Source organism: Rhamphochromis longiceps, linkage group LG23, assembly GCF_057381845.1.
Source record: "Rhamphochromis longiceps isolate RC_006_pf linkage group LG23, R_longiceps_female_GT1.1, whole genome shotgun sequence".
Lineage (NCBI taxonomy): Eukaryota > Metazoa > Chordata > Actinopteri > Cichliformes > Cichlidae > Rhamphochromis > Rhamphochromis longiceps.
Window position 1 is genome coordinate 11,738,333 of NC_140578.1, and position 13,570 is coordinate 11,751,902.

At 41.1% G+C, this 13,570-nt stretch overlaps 1 protein-coding gene across 1 annotated transcript; it reads right to left on the bottom strand.

Moving 5' to 3' along the window:
- Positions 1–2,521: 2,521 nt before the first annotated feature.
- Positions 2,522–4,450, bottom strand: LOC146641383 (uncharacterized). The gene is made up of 2 exons (XM_085399489.1): positions 4,389–4,450; positions 2,522–3,895 (listed from the first exon to the last, which is right to left on the bottom strand). The coding sequence occupies exon 2, from the start codon at positions 3,889–3,891 to the stop codon at positions 2,806–2,808; it is 1,086 nt and encodes a 361-aa protein (XP_085255615.1). The 5' UTR covers positions 3,892–3,895; positions 4,389–4,450; the 3' UTR covers positions 2,522–2,805.
- Between the last annotated feature and the right edge of the window lie 9,120 nt (positions 4,451–13,570).

The window sequence follows — 13,570 nt, forward strand, 5'->3', positions numbered from 1 at the left end:
ACTATGATACTTTGCTCAGTGAAATGTTTTAACCACATGTTAAAATTCAGTCACATACCTGATGTCTCGTTCCAGAAAAGCTTGGGCGCAGCAGTAGTTGCGGCAGTCTTAGTAATATGAGACGTTTTAGAGATAAAAGCCACAACAGCCAGGTAATGATATGACCATCAGTTCTGTGTTGTTCAGATATTTAGCGTAAAGCATAAGTGTGAGGAGACGTGACTAAAACTTTATGTGTGACTTTTAAATAAATCTTTGGCACCTCAGATTCGCAGAAAATGCAGAAGTGTTTGTGACTTATGAGAGTGTATTTCAAGCCTCTGCTCAGTTAATCTTCTTCTTGTCCAAATTTAGAATCTTTTGTTATAATATAATAATTTCCTGTGTCAAAATGACTTTGACACAGGAATTAAAATGCATGCTTTTGTCGTGACTGGAAATTTTACTTCAACGCCCATTTCTATGTATAGCCAGTGTCACATGTAGACAGATTTTTGGCTTCCTGTTGTGATGCGTGTAAGTCCTTAATGTTAGAAAAATAAGCACGAGAGGTCCACGTGGAGGCAAAAATGCTTTCTTTTTCAAAGGGCTGAAAGAGAGTTCCTTTTATGCTAAAATGTTATTTTCTAAACTCGCACGTAAACTTATTTTCAGTCCATCTCTCTGTGTCGGATGGACGAACACTGAGACGCACTCAGTTTGTCAAAGCTGGAACGTGTCTTACACAAAGACATGAATTTGACATCACGAGCCATGACGGACGAGTTCCAGTACGTTAAACAGGACATTCAGTCATCGTTTTTTTTTCTGTTTTTAACTTTAACACCTGGGATGCCTTAATTTAGGCCGTCCTTTTTCAAGAAAGGAGGTCAAGCATTTATTCAGAGGAGAGTAAAGTTCAAATCCATGATTGAATTGGGTTGACCAGATCCAAACAAATTAAATCTGGGTCAAAGGATATGATTTTGTCTGACAATATAGGTCATGTCACCAGTTTGTCATTTATGACATATCCCATGAAAAGAATTTAACCCATGACACACAAACGCACAAACTATACAGGTCACAGTTTGGGCACTGGTCACAGGAAGGTTAAAAGTTTGTTTTAATGATGAGCTTGTCTTCTTACATTTTTTTTAGATGTGACTAACAATAAAAAACCTTATTGCTATTTCAGCTGCTGCTGTGCCTGATACTAATCTTTGGGTTTTAATAGGGATGCATCGGCACGTCTCTTTTTTAACCACAAGTTTCTTCAAAGACTTATGTGTACTGACTTTTGTAAACTAAAACCACTCAAAATGTGGAACAGTGTCTGAGTGTGTTGAGTTTCAGGAGAAGGCATACAAATGTCACATAAGCTCACGTAAAATAGAACATCCGGTCTCCTTAATTTAAAATAATATTCTTTCTTTGAAGTCTGAATAAAAATATGCGATGTGAATATATTGGTAGCATTAATATTAGTTTACGTTTACTTTATTTAGTTATTTACTCTAAAACCGGTGTATGTGTGAAAAATGCATACATACTACTGGAGAGGCAGAAATTATTCCACAAAACGAAATCCATCTGCCACACCGTTTGTGTTGTAGCGCCCTCTGCTGGAGGCTTCGGGATCGTGCATGGGTATTTAAGAGCCGATTGCGATGGCACTGCGTAGCAGGTCAGAGATGACATGATGCTCCATTCGCCTAACAAGTGAAAGATCCTGTTGCGAGAGGATACCCGGATCTTTCTTTTTTTTTGGTGGGGGGGGATTACATCAAGAAGGGCATAAAAAGGGATTAAAAAATAAGAATATATATATATATATATATATATATATATATATATATATATATATATATATATACACACTAAGTATATTTTGTACTTTATACTTAGACAAGTATAAAAGTAATACTTTTTATACTTAGAGTATATTCTAAGTATATTCTTAGAGTTTTATACTTACTTTTCGACTTAAAGCATTACTTTTATACTTGATTGTAAAATGACTAACAGGACTATTCGAATGCATGGATATACATTCATATATTAAAGACCCTATTCTAACAAAAGCATAGCATTTAAAGATTTAAACATTACCCAGATGTGGTGTCTCACTGAAATGTGGTGGATTGTGTCTCACTGAGCTGCTGACCCACAAATAAACGGTTCAACGTTCAGTTTTCCATCGAGTCGAATTGTGCTGGGAAATCACGCAGTGGGGATAAAGGGGAATACCGAGTCAGCACGCACAGTTTCACTGGTGCAGTCGCTGTGTTTTTCTTTTTGTTTGTTTGTTTTTCATCACTGGCAAAGGGTAAAAATGTACAAGAAATACCTGTACTGCAATGAAATTAAATAATCTGAATGAAAAAGAAAAGTCCGGAATAACATTAAAAAACAAAAACGAAAAAACAGCTTGTGTGTTTATTATACATTAATATTTCATTGTATGAAACAAATTCAGACAAAGAGCGGGAGCGCAAAAGCTTCATTCAAACAGAATAAAACCACAGAAAATCGTGCCGTGTAGCTCGTGGTAAAATACATTGTTCATGGCTGATCTTTCGGGGAACATAGGCCACGTGAAGGCTGTTTATTTCGTTTTTTAATTGTTCGTATTTTCATTATGACCCACTGCACACGTTTCATTCTTTTTGGACTGCATATTTACTGGCAAACAAAAAAAAAAAAAAAAAACAGCTGAAAAAGCCTTCACCTCACATCTCATTTGGACGCATATGGAATCACGTTAAGTTTGGGGATTTTTTAAAAACTTCTTGTAAGTTACACCTTAACAGTTAAACTGTCCAGTCAGCGTCCCCCAGAACTGAGATGCATCCCGAGCTGAGACAAACCAGGCGTTGCACTGCTGAACCGACTCTTCAGCCCCCTCTGAATGTGCGCCTCCACACCGACACCCTGGCTTTGCCTTTCTTGTAAGTGGAGAGGCAGGCCGGAGTAGACGGCCGACGGAGCCAGGTAGGAGGACCTCCAGGGCAGAAGAAGATTATTACACACAGCCGAGTGGTTCAGCTGGGGCACCAGCCAGTTTTGGGGTGGGTACGAGAGCGCAGAGGCATGGTGGAGAGTGTCAGGAGAGGACATGATTGCTGAGAAGGAAGAGACGGGTGGGGAAGATACACTGGGAGAGATGGGGATTACATCGACGGAGGAGACCTGGCGCTGGGCATCCACTCCTACCTCCCCTGACCTTCCGCTCCCTAAACTATCTCGGAGCGAAAGGACACCGGAGCCGGTGAGAGGAAGGATGCCTGGCTGTGTCCCACAATTGCGATGGCTTAGTGGATTAAAAAGACCTCTAGTTGAGCCAAAACAAGGGAGCTTGGACTCATACTGGTTCAGTGCAGTTTCCTGTTGTCGCACAGCCCTGATCCCTGCCTGGAAGAGAGAAGGGGTGTGGGGAGGTATGGGCGACAAGGGCAGAGTGGGCGCTAGGACAGGCGCAGTTGATGTCGCAGAGGGAGAGGGTGCTTTGGTTTTTTCTATGCTCAGGGTACTGATGTACTGCAGGTTAAGGACTTGAGCCCGCAGCTGGGCGTTCTCCTCGCTCAGAGCCAGTAGCTGGCCCTCTATCATCAGGTCATTCAGCCTCCTCTTCTCCCTGGACCGCTTGGCCGCCTCGTTGTTCTTGCGTCGCTTGTCCCAGTAGCTGGCATCTTTCTTATCGTCTGGGATCATCTCCCTCTTCCGGCGCGTAACGGGGGTGAAGTGGCTACTGTAGGCCTGTAAGCGCATGAGACGTCGAGCCAGGAGGGAGGACCGAGTCCCAGCCAGGAGCCGAGGCTCCGTGTCCGTGTACCCACTGCTCTCAACTGAGGAGGAGGGCTGGCAAGGAGCATCTGTCCCGGCACCGTCAGGGCTTTTCGGGGAGCTCATGACACTAGTGGAGGGAAACAAGTGTCAGTCAAGCAGCATGCATACATCCATGCATCAAGCATAAATCTGACCCCGTTAGCTGCACCTGAATCACCTAAAGCAATGATTGCTGCATAAGTTTCGATTCATAACTAATGCTGAGAAAAATCTGCGTGAATGAAACTCGTTTACGTTTATTTTGAGCATTTTTGAGTTGAATGTACTTCAGACATTTGACGAAACGCGTAGTTTACTGACGTTGAAAAGCGAGTTAATAATCTGTAAATTCAATGTGCATTAATCTAAACAGCCTTACTCCACCACAACGTTAAATGATGTCGGCACATACGACAGTGTCGGTGCCTTTTCATTTAAAACAGTTTCTAACCTTCTTAAGATTAAGACAGATACATTAAAAGTTAGCCTCGAGGGAACTTTACGCGAGCATACTGAATGTGAGCGTTCACGTTTTAAAGCCTTAGAATTAGACAGCGTCGTAAAGTTGAACTGACACTGACCTGATTGGAAGGATGACACCTGTGGGACTGTTAGAAGCCGGGACTTTGAGCGTCTCTTGCAGCTCTGCAAACACACACACACACACAAGAAGAGCGACATACAGTTTTACGCGCAGCACTTGGAAAAGTGACTTAATCTTTTTTAAGTTTGTGGGTGTTACATGGGGTGAAACAGAGAAAGGGCTGAACTTACCATTCACTCACAATCAGCGGTGATGTGGAGAGCAGAGCTGCTGGGCGGTGCGCACATATAGGCCACACGGATAGCCAATCACACTGTGCTGTCTGTTTCATTCTGTGGAAACCGATCTGGCAACTTTAACTTGGAGTGCGGAAGTCCAAGAGAGCTGTGTGTGGCCACGATCTAACCAACAGGTGTTACTGAAATGAGTCGATTTGGATCAACCGTCCTACTTATTACTTTTGTAAAATTACAGCACATCGGTCGACGTGTCTAGAACAGTCGCACTGTGACACCACTGTTCAGTAAGCTTTACTCATTAGTAGAAAACATGGTTTGGTTTACGACATGATTATGTTTGACTTTGAGATTTGTTTGACATGTATTTATCTATTTGTTTTGAATGACGTGATGAAATGAAATAAAACACTGAAACAAATCCCAGAAAGCACGAGCTATATTTAGAGAGATTTAGAGATTTTTTTTTCTTTTTTTTTTCTTCTTTTTTTTTTTTTCCATTAAAAAGTTCGCTCCACATCACGGTGTTGCTCAGCATGTGGCGCATCTTCTCAAATGGAGACTGCGGGAACTGTAACAAAAGTTTTAACTTCTCATGGATTTTGCACCTGTAACTCCTCCTTAAATGAAGGTTATGGCGCACATAACTGCTAATCACGTGCTCACAGTTAAATTTCAGGACGGACTTTGAATGGGTCCAGTCATCCACTAGTCCAGCCTCAGGAAGGATGCAGGGAATCACTAAAGTCCAGATTTGTAATTTAGCGTTCCCTGTAATTTTTTTTTTTTAATTAGACAAATCACATTGAAGGATAAATTGCCGGTCAGTTTAAATTCCTTTTTGCTATATTAAAAGGAAAATTTCAAGAGGCAATTCCTGCTGAATGCTTCAGATTGTGGGAATTTCTTTTCCCATTGCTGGATTTGCTCATTCCAGCCATCTGATAAAGCAGGACTTTAGAATCTGTAAGCACCATCTGTGCCTTGCAGTGTTAATGTTTTATTCTAAAATGTCAGGACGTTGTGGTCATGTTAACATGACCACAATACACACACAACTCTTGTTCACTTCCACACGTGTCTACAAAAATAGGTAGCTGTACAGTGAGTATTTTACACATACAAATCTACTTTAATAAATGTGATTCGTTAAACCCTTTTTTGTGCCTTTGGCGAGTCTCTCCCCAGTATTCATCTATCCATATTTAATTTAGTCACATGGTGTGGAATTCCATTTAGTTATGCGCCTGATTTTTATTCTAGCTTTTTCAATGTCACTAATCTTCACTGGTGCAGACAGACGTGATTCCCCACATCTCTCATTCTTCTCCAGTTGTTCGTTTGTGTTGTATTTTTCCATTTAAGAGTGGCAAATCCACCTGTCCGTCTATTGGTGAAAAAAACAAAATGTTTCATAACACAACCAAGAAGGCTGTTGTTTGAATCCTGCCTCACCCGAGCTGCCAGAGATGAATCACTGTCTGCAGGGGACAGGGGCAAAGTGCACCAGGGTACATTAGGTTGTCTGCGGAGAGCACTGAAATCTCCAGCCTGGCAGCTGCCTAAGCATTAAAAAGTTTGAGAAGCACAGGTGAAACCTAATGATCCACCTCTCCTTTTCTGTTCACATTCTAATTGTAGTCTGGGTATTCTTTTGAAAGGCTGCAAAAGAGCAGCTTCTCGCGAGAAGACACAGAAGCCGAACAGCAACCAGAATGGAAAACCACACTGTACAACATCACTCTTCTGCAGTTGGTGCTGAAGACTTCTTTGTAGCGTGCAGAGTGAGGGGGCTGTCCATATCACAGGGGGTGTCCTATCAGATGTGTGTTTGTTAAAAACTCCAGTAGAGTTTTCTGTCTGACTCATCATAACCGCATCAGCCACAGTCGCTCATGTTCCAACAGTCTTCTTTTAGTAAGAACGTTGTCTCCAGATTTTTAAAGACATAGTACCTGTCAGGTTGTATTGGTTCCCGGATATTAGTTTGATGGCTTTGAAAAGAGACAAACTATCATGCACAGAAAACACAGAAACAAACATGCGCACACACATATACATATATGCAGGTGAAGACTACAGTGTAGCCTCAACTTGTAGCAGTAACAGGAAGCAGGTGTTATAAATATGATAGCATCCAAATTATTAATAAATACAGGGCTGATTTCTTTTTAGACAGACAGCGATCCAATTTACTCGACTGTGTCTCTCAGCACTGTGTGAATCTGGACCTTTTCGAGGATAGTTTATTATCACTGTTAAAAAAAAATTGCATGCTTAGAAAACATTGTGATATGAAGGGCCTGCATAATTTGTTGCACTCCCACGTTTGTGTGTGGCAACACCCACATCCTGACTGCATGTTGCAGATGATTCTTTTATGTGGATTACTCAGCGCCAGCAGTATAAGTCCTGTTGGCTTTATAATGCTTCAGTGTCTAATTGAGAGAACACTTCTGAACGTTTGACCATTATCTGTATTTCTTTCGTACCAGTGATTGCTCGACTGACATCATGCTGCCGGCAGCTTTGATTTTTATCGAAAATATGGATGCGGAGGGCCTTCAAACATTTGTTAAAGGCTGTATTCCTTTTACCAATAAATCTTTTGAAAAAGCTAATGATTTAGTCATTTCCAGGTTTTAATTACCCAGCCTGTGCACCACTAGTACATTTATCCTCACAGACAGGATTTCTAATTAATTTCGTAAAGGATTCATGAATTGTTTAGACAGCTGGCTGCAGGCTAAGAAAGAAGGATTCTCAAACAGATGTTGATCACATCCGATGATTGTGACAAAGAACACCAGTTGACCTCTATTCCTTATTCTTCTTCTTTCAGCTGCTCGCTTTAGGGTTTACCAAAGCAGATCATCTGCCTCCATTTCCTCCTGTCCCAGCATCCTCCTCAATCACACCCACCCTCTGCACGTCCTCCTTTACTACATCCATGAATCTTCTCTGAGGTCTTTCTTTTTTCCTCCTGCGTGGCAGCTCAATCTTTATCATCCTTTGTCCAATATATCCACTCTCCCTCTTCTGCACATGTACAAAACATCTCAGCCTTGCTCAGCTTTTCTTATTTTGTCTCCAAACTGCTCAGCCTGAGCTATCTCTCCTGATCGCTTCCAACAAAAATCTTCAGCTCTGCCACCTCCAGCTCAGCCTCCTGTCTTTGTGTCACCGTCACCATCTCCAAACCATACATCACTGCAGGTCTCACTACTATCTCCTAAACCTTCCGTTTCCTATTCAACCCTGCCGGCACTCCTTTCTTGATCTCTCTCATACTCTCTCTGTTGCTTTGGATGGTTGACCTCCGCCAACATTCCCAAAACAAGAATCTGTAGGGCTCCTTCTTTCCTATAACATGGTGTGACGCATCAGCTTTATCCATCTGTCCAGCTCTGCACATCACCTTTGTTCTCGAAAATCTGTGCTCACTCTCTAAGATTGTGTTAAGCAGTCTGGTTAAAATGTCCACTGCCCTCTCTCCAAAACACCTCCATACCTGCAGAGGTATGTCATCTGCACCAACTGCCTTTCCACTCTTCCATCTCCTCATAGCTGTCCTCACTTCCTCACTACTAATCCTCTGCACTTCTTGATTCACTAACTGTCCTCTATTCATCCATCCTACTTTCTCATGTTCTCCATCTATCAGCTCCTCAAAGTGCTATCTGCACGCATATGTTTCGTTTTCATCATGGCACAAATCTGAACACATGCGCTAATGTTAATATGCATGCACAAGAATATGACAGCCCAGTCTGCGTTCAACTTTGTGAGTTGTTCAGCTCACTAGAGAATTCCAGTCTTACCAAATCTGTTTTTAATGCCTTGTAGATTAGAATTTTGGGGTACCACTCACTACAAAGCCCTGTAAATCACAAATGCACTGTGGACAGATAGAGATTATGATCTTAGTGACTAAGAAAGAAAGAGAAGTAAATGTTCTAAAAGTGTGTTTACACTTTGCTAGTGTTCACCAGGTGCCAAATGCATCTTTCCACAAGTGCAACAAGTGTTTTGCACATACGTGCCTCCCCATCACTCTCCTCGTCATATGTCTAAATGAGGTTGTGAAAAACACAAAGACAAGTGACCTACTGTCTAAATAAAAGAATCAGTGAATTTGAGCTTTACTACACTGGCCATGCACACAGCAAAAAAGGAAGTGTGATAACTGATGTCTCTTTTGTTGTTTTTGGCACATTACGCCACAAAGAGAAAGTTATTCTGCTTGTTTTTGTCTTTGTCTTTACCTTGTGCATTAAAAGTGTATATATGTATATATTCTTTCTTCCTCATACCCACTTTAAGTGTTACCATGACCTTTCTAAATGCCTCAGACAGTTGTACATAGACATTAGTTTTGTTGGGAGAGCTTGAGTTGTGTTTTCATCTTCATGGTAAATGAACTGACTCTTATATAGCACTTTTCTACTTGACCTAAGCACTCAGGGCACTTTAAACTTGCGTCAAAATCCTCACTCCTACAGAACCAGCTCCTTAATCACAGCGTTGCCTCATCTGAAAGCATACTCTGCCTCATTGTCCTTTGTTTTTTACACTATTTACAGAAATGAACATTGTGCTGTAGTTACCAAATCTGTAAGCTGGTTCACTGAGGTCATTAACCCATCAGGAAAAAGATTTACTGAGTCTGGCGCTGTTTTTCTGTAGACTTACACAGTTTACCGGCTAGAAAGAATGCCAGTTTAAAGCACTTCTGTATTGTTTTCTATAATGGAGGTTAGGGGTTCCATTACCCTACTCCTATATCTATATAAATGCAGTGGCTCAGGAGTAGAGCAGGTCAACCACTAATCAAAAGGTTGGCTGGGTTGGGCAAGAGCCCCATGTTACAAAGAAACACTTAAAGATCGGAAAAGGTTCTTGTGTGGATGGAGGTGACCGGGTGCGTGAGGGTTGTAGAAATCAGTCCGTTCCCAATACGATTCATAGCATAAGCTAAAGAAAAATATACACATTTATTGTTTGCGATTGAGTTTAGTTAATATTTTTAAGCATTATTCAAGCGATACCTGTAGGAGGTGAGGAATCAGAGACGGAGTGGCCATCCTTCCTGTGTTGAAAAGAAAACTTTACCAGAACTGCAAGTTTGTTGTAGACTGTAGTCTTCACCAGTGTGTATGTGTGTGTGTGTTTTTTGTGCATTAATATTAGGAGCTCAGTTACCTCATGGGTAAATTAGCATGAAAGATAAGGAGAATTTAGTCAAGCTATTTTTAATATTTGTAATTACTTAAAGCATACTGCTTCTGATATTGAATTAATTATAGAAATTTGTACAGTGTATATAAATAAATATCTATTGAAGTCACGCTTGTTTAAAAGTATTGTTTCAGCATTGTGTCTCTTAGTTTGAACTCAAAGCGTCTTCCAGTGAAACTGACATCATTACTTTTCAGATCACCACTCTGAGTCTCTCGGGTGCTTTTGGACATGTGTGATATGCGTGTGATAACGTGTGATAAGATATCAAATACATGTGTCCAGGATGACATGAGGAGTGTTTTTAACTGTAACTCGTGGAAGGCTAGTTTTGTGTGGCCAGCGAGTAAAATTTGGTGTTGGAAATGAGCATAAATGGTCTCGCTTATATATCGATGTGTTTATTGGTGGTTTGCAATAGACAGGCAGAAGCTAGAAAAAAGGAAAGTGACCTGTGATGTAATGCTGGGTTTTTTCATCTGCTTGTGAGGGTGTTTATCAGCTAGGTTAAAGTAAGCTAAGTGGGGTTTTTCTCTTGTTGTTGTTGTTGTTATTATTGTACAGGAATAATAATATGGAGATTGATATGAGTATAATAATTCCACTTTAACTCAGGCACAACTCATATTCCTTCGTTAGTGTCTGTCAGGACGGCTGTCTGAATATGCAGGCAGCAGACTTTAGCCAATGCAGAGGTCAAGGAGATCCCTTTATGTGCAGTCCTAAGAAAAAACGAGTTGTATCTGTTATTCCATGGCAGGGGCTAAGCTAATCGAGGGTGACTTGTGATTAATGCTGAAACACTTGAGGATTCCAGGGCACACAAGCGATGATGTGTCATGCTGGTGGAAATTTCAATAAATGGTCATCTTTATCATCAAAGTCACTCAAACGTCACTCAGAGCTAGTGCCCAGATAGATAAGATGTAGAAAAAACATATGGCTAGTGGAACTGTTTACCACTACTGATTCGTTTAGACAATACTACTGTAATAACTTTGTCATAATGATGAATTGAGTAAATCGTTGGACACGTGGGCCTTTGTCTCAAAAGTACTGCGAGAGAGAATGGAAAGATTTTTTTACAGTGTTTTTACTTTGAGGGAGTCACAGTACAAACTTGTTATATTATTTGGTTGTTTTTCAAATCAGCTCTCGCCCAGGTACCCCTACTTTAAGCAGCACCCTCCAAACCACAGTTTTACCATTACTAACGTGTTTCAGTGCACCCACACAGTTCACTTCACTGTGATACCACCAGGTGAGTCATCACTGGGGCGGTTAGTTTAATCAGTTTGTTCCTGTAAACTTTGATGTTGTTGTTGTTGTTATGTCAGCCCTACTCCCCGCACACCCCCATTCCCCTCACACACTCACACACACGCAGACACACACAGATGTTTTGCTTTTAACAAGCTCCTGTCCCCTTTGCTTTGCTCTGGTTCTAACCTGACCTATTTAAGGTGAGTTTGTATGTCATATCAGACCCCATGTCTTCTGCAAACCCCTCCAAGGAGGTAATTTGTGTGATTGTTGAGGTTGATGTTTGCTGGCCTGATTCCTACTCCTTAATTCACAGCTCAGCTGTTAACCACTTTTTACAGGAAGTTGAGCCTCAGCGAGTATGAAGAGGATATCGCCTCCTCATACTCGACTGCAGTGTGACTTTTGTACAGCGTCACATGACAACTTTACAGTAGTAATGTAGGCCCCTGAGAAATAAGGGCATTGTGTAGCTTCCCACAACATGGGGCTTTCTCACACTTACTGTGCTGTTGATACATGAGTGGCCTGAGGATCATGCACTGCTGAGATCCTGTGAGATACAGTAGAAGATGAGAACACACACCAGGGCAGAAACATTAGGCATGTAATAAAAGCTCTGGGCGTTTCCCCCCCCCCCCCCCCCCCCGACTATTTGATAAATAGCGCAGTGATAATGAATGTGTCTGTTTTGCCACCTGTGGTTTTTACTGTCAGTGTAAGATTTGTATAAAGTTGTAACTGTGATGTGTTTAAAATAAAAGTCAGCCTAAAACAACCTATCACTTTGCACCCTTGCTTTGTCAAGTAGCAGCAAAGTAACTAACTTATTTAAAAGTATTTCAGTCATAATCTGCCATTTTTAGAGCTCAGCACATCAACCATTATAATCTCCTGAAACGAGTTGTGTGTTGATTGCTGCGGTCGTTATTGCAGTGTTTAGCCCCCTTCGGGTTTAGCAGTTTGCATGTTTCCATTTTGTATTGAGCAAGATATGAGGAAGTTAAACTTGTCATCTGTTTTTCTCACTAACTACCGCAGTAAGACTGTGAATCTAACAAGATGCAATCTAAATAGGGTTTTTTTTTTTAATATTAAGTGATGTCTTTATCTATTGGTCACTTCTGGGTATTTAAAAGGTGTTAAAACAAATAAAGGGATCACTAATGTTTACAGAGGCTGGTTCTTGTTGGCAGCTAGCATGCATACATACATGAGCAATACCCCATAATGTGCTTTTTGTTTATTTTTTATTTTTAGCAGTCCAGCTCTATCAGTGACCACTAAGTGACCTCCAGTCTGGTATCAAGGCCTCATCTTTGCGTAACTGGCAGTGTTTTTACCAATGTGAAGTTTAGGAGAGCACGTTTCTGCTTAAAATGTCCACGTTTCATTATTTACTTTGATGATTTTTGTAACATAAGCTTTTGTGTTGCATGACTTTGAAACGCTGTAATTTCTAATATTTGCGTATTTTGACATATTGCCTTGAACCTTGACCAAACCCGCAGGCTCGAAGAGACAAATCCACTTTTCGTTAATGGCTCTGAGGTTTGCAGCCGTGTTGGCCAACGGTTAAACTGTTGGTGGGAACAGTCTGGCCTATCGATTGTCATTTGTTTGTGGAGGCCTTGAAGCACCCATTCCACACCACTGGCACATCACCTTAACCACTCTGCGTTGCAGCCCAGCTGTAAAAATAGATAGGAAAGATTGCCCTAGATATGCACACGCACTCACATAGAGACACATATAAGAAATAAGATACACACACACCTTCAGGTGTAGATGTGTGGCGTTTGTGGGGGGGACCTCACTTAGGAAAGAGCAATGGAGACAAAGAGATATGAAACCACAAAAAGTGCATTTAACTGACATTGAGTGAGCATCAATTCAGCAAACTGACTTTTGTTCGGGGTTGCCACTGTTTATAAATTCACCCTTTTTGACCTTCAATTGATGCTTGATCTGCAGTGGGTGCTCACCTCCACCAGGTGGCATTAGATTCATGAGGAAGTTCAAAACACTTGTTAGAAAGCCCCTAAATAAGAAGAGGAGACAGGAGAAGACTGGTGTATATCAAATAATTTAAAACGTTCCTTTACTTACATACATTAGGTTTTCTAAACTATCAAAGAAAAATGGATGAGCTCATACTTGAGCTGGATTGCTTAAGATCCAAATACATACATATGCAAATATCAGCAAAGGCAATAAAGCTTTAAAAAAAAAAGAAAAAGAAAATCTGCTTATAGAGCATTGAGCAAATACTCAAGGCCAGGATTCACCAAAAAATCGTTAATTCAGCCGCTGTTTAAACTCAGCACTCGGAGACTGACACCTGTTTAATTTGTGTGCACATTTAAAAGTATTTTGCAGATAGAAAGAAAGACTGTGTGTCGGCTGTGCCTGCCTTATCTGAAAGTTTCACAGCGTTCACATTCCTGTAAACTGATACTCCCACTGCTGACACAATGGCCGT

What these genes read in the sequence shown, in the direction of transcription:
- LOC146641383 (XM_085399489.1), bottom strand. Translation starts at nt 3,891, where the DNA reads ATGAGCTCCCCGAAAAGCCCTGACGGTGCCGGGACAGATGCTCCTTGC.